Source organism: Numida meleagris, unplaced genomic scaffold, assembly GCF_002078875.1.
Source record: "Numida meleagris isolate 19003 breed g44 Domestic line unplaced genomic scaffold, NumMel1.0 unplaced_Scaffold330, whole genome shotgun sequence".
In the NCBI taxonomy this organism is placed as follows: Eukaryota; Metazoa; Chordata; class Aves; order Galliformes; family Numididae; genus Numida; species Numida meleagris.
Window position 1 is genome coordinate 46 of NW_018364560.1, and position 2653 is coordinate 2698.

General features: G+C 38.3%; 2 protein-coding genes across 2 annotated transcripts in view; both read left to right on the forward strand.

Moving 5' to 3' along the window:
• The first annotated feature begins 286 nt into the window (after positions 1–286).
• LOC110391254 (ranBP2-like and GRIP domain-containing protein 3) lies at positions 287–2381 on the forward strand. The gene is made up of 4 exons (XM_021383065.1): positions 287–447; positions 826–987; positions 1990–2127; positions 2214–2381. Exons 1-4 carry the CDS (start codon positions 304–306, stop codon positions 2217–2219), a joined length of 450 nt encoding a protein of 149 aa, XP_021238740.1. The 5' UTR covers positions 287–303; the 3' UTR covers positions 2220–2381.
• Positions 2253–2653, forward strand: part of LOC110391248 (E3 SUMO-protein ligase RanBP2-like) — an 8060-nt gene continuing 7659 nt past the window's right edge. The window contains exon 1 of the mRNA XM_021383059.1: positions 2253–2364. Coding sequence (XP_021238734.1) covers positions 2253–2364 — 112 coding nt within the window. The remainder of the gene's footprint in view (positions 2365–2653) is intronic.

Here is a 2653-nt window from a genome sequence, read left to right on the forward strand (position 1 = left end):
TCTATAGCACAACCCCCTACTAAAGCAGGTTCCCTACAGCAGGTCGCACAGGAAAGCATAAAAGTGGCAATAATAATAACAATCCCACAGATTGTGTAAAAGTAGTTTGCTTTGTTGGACTATTTTGGATGTGAAAGTTTTGTTGCAGTAGGGGTTTGAGACACATAAGAGCTTTCTAAAAATGGGCTTTGTGTTTCTAATATCGTATTTCTAAACAAGAACTAGGTTAGAAGCAAAGCTACTTGTTATATTCATCAAACAAGTGATGTGAATCGAAGAAAAAGAGAAAATACTAACTGAGGAATGTTTCTTCTGATATTCAGACCAGAATCAGTGACAAAACTGAAGTTTCTTGTACAGCATGGATTAAGTACTCTGCGAGCGCTGGAGAAGCATGGCCTTCAACCTGCCTTAATTATACACTGGGCAAGAAGCCTGCAAAAAACAGTAAGCTAAGATTATTTTAAAGTATGTGTAATCTGTTTTTTCTCTCCTTTTGTATACTAAACACACAAAGTAAACAAAATCAGATGAGAATGTATTATTGAGAACTGCTATTAACTTTGTCAGGTAAGTTAGTTTCTCTAGTCAACCTATCAAGTACTCTCTCCCTGACTACCTCTTAACATTATATTGGACGGTAGTGTTATTTTCTCCCTGTATGTTCCTTTAGATAACTCTAGAGAGAGACCTCCTGAAATTCATCACGTGTCAGAGAAAAATTCTTGAAATTTTTCAAGAAAATGACTACACCAGGGAAAATTAAGTACTGATAACATTTGATTTGGATTTGTTGAGATAACTTCTATTTCCTTTCTTCAACAGGGCGCTAGCCTGAAATTTTTCTGTGACCAGAAGGAGTACATTGGACGAAGTGTCTATTACTGGAAGAAAATTCTGATTAGTTTGGAAACCATCAAAAAGAACAAAAGTATTCCTGAACCGACTGATCCTCTCTTCAAACATTTCCGTAATGTGGACATTCAGGTGCAGACTGATTGATCTAAGATTAGACTAAGGGGGGTTGTATGTCAGTATACAAGCTTACGGTTGTGGTTTAACCCAGAAGATGGCTAAGCATGATATCGTATGGTACGGAATATCCCTTTGGCCAGTTTAAGTCAGCTGTCCTCACTCTTTTCCCTCCCAACTCCTTGGACCCTTTGCTGAGAATGGCCTTGGCTCTGTACAACATGCTTAGCAGGAACTGTAAACTTTGGTGTGTTATCAACACTCCTTTTCTCCTAGAACCAAAACATTGCATCGTACCAGTCACACTGAAGAAAACAGTTCCGTCCCAGCTGAAAATAAGACACTTACATTTACACCGTTTTTTGCTGTTGTTGTTGTTGGNGAAGATGGCTAAGCGTGATATCATACAGTACGGAATATCCCTTTGGCCGGTTTAAGTCAGCTGTCCTCATTCTTTTCCCTCCCAACTCCTTGGACCCTTTGCTGAGAATGGCCTTGGCTCTGTACAACATGCTTAGCAGGAACTGTAAACTTTGGTGTGTTATCAACACTCCTTTTCTCCTAGAACCAAAACATTGCATCGTACCAGTCACACTGAAGAAAACAGTTCCGTCCCAGCTGAAAATAAGACACTTACATTTACACCGTTTTTTGCTGTTGTTGTTGTTGGGTTTTTTTTGGTTTTTTTTGTTTTGTTTTTTTTTTTTTTGCATTGTGCAACTCAGTGTTTTGTTACTGTAAGACTACTAACGATGAGATTTGGTAGTATCAGAATGTATCTGATAAAGGGGGAAAAATCTTTTTTGAGAACTTTTCTTAGTTGTAAAACTGTATCTGCTTGGATGACACTGAACTCCCTCAGCACCAACTTTCTTGAAAAAGTATTTTGTTGTATTAGAGGAAAATTAGTAATGTCATTAACCCCCTCCTACCTGATTACTTTCTGAATGTTGGCACTAGCTGTTCCAAGTATCCAAGTTTATGTTAGGTATGACGTGTCTTTTGCTTTGGTTATAGGTCTTTCGGGTTGCAGCCTATGAAGAAGAGGCACGTATAGCATTTGCAGTGTTGCATGCAGTTGAAGGCAGAACTGGTGATGCTTTCCTAGCATTTGAAGCTGTGAAGAATGTGGTTTCATACTGGAATCTTGCCGAGGTAAGTTCCTAACTTGCATTACCCCAAACGCTTTTTTGTTACTTGCGTTCCAGCTGATTCTTATTAATCTAAATGCTGTTGCTTAGCTTTGACAAAGAAAGGCAGAGGAGATTGAGAGTGATGATATGTTGCCAGAAGAACAAGAAGAACACAAAACCTATCTTCTTAAAAGAAAGCACTACCTCATGAAGATCATTGATGAAAGCTCCTCAGATCTGTCAGTAGCTGACAAAGTAAGTAATTCTTGCTCAGCAGCTTGTTTGGAGAGATGCAGTGGTGTAGCTTACTGTTTCAAAGTGAAACCATTTGCAGACTTTGCTTTAAGGCAAGTGAAAACTTACTTGTTCCCTCAAGACAAATAACTTGCCTAACTCCAGTGGGTTGATATATTCTGAGAAACTTCTTTAACATACTGAAATGTTTTGACTCCTGCAGATGACAACTTTTATGTAAACAAATAGCTTTTTCCCACTATCTTCTTAGTGAGGTTGATAGTTTCCAAGTAGAATTAATGCTTGTGTGAATT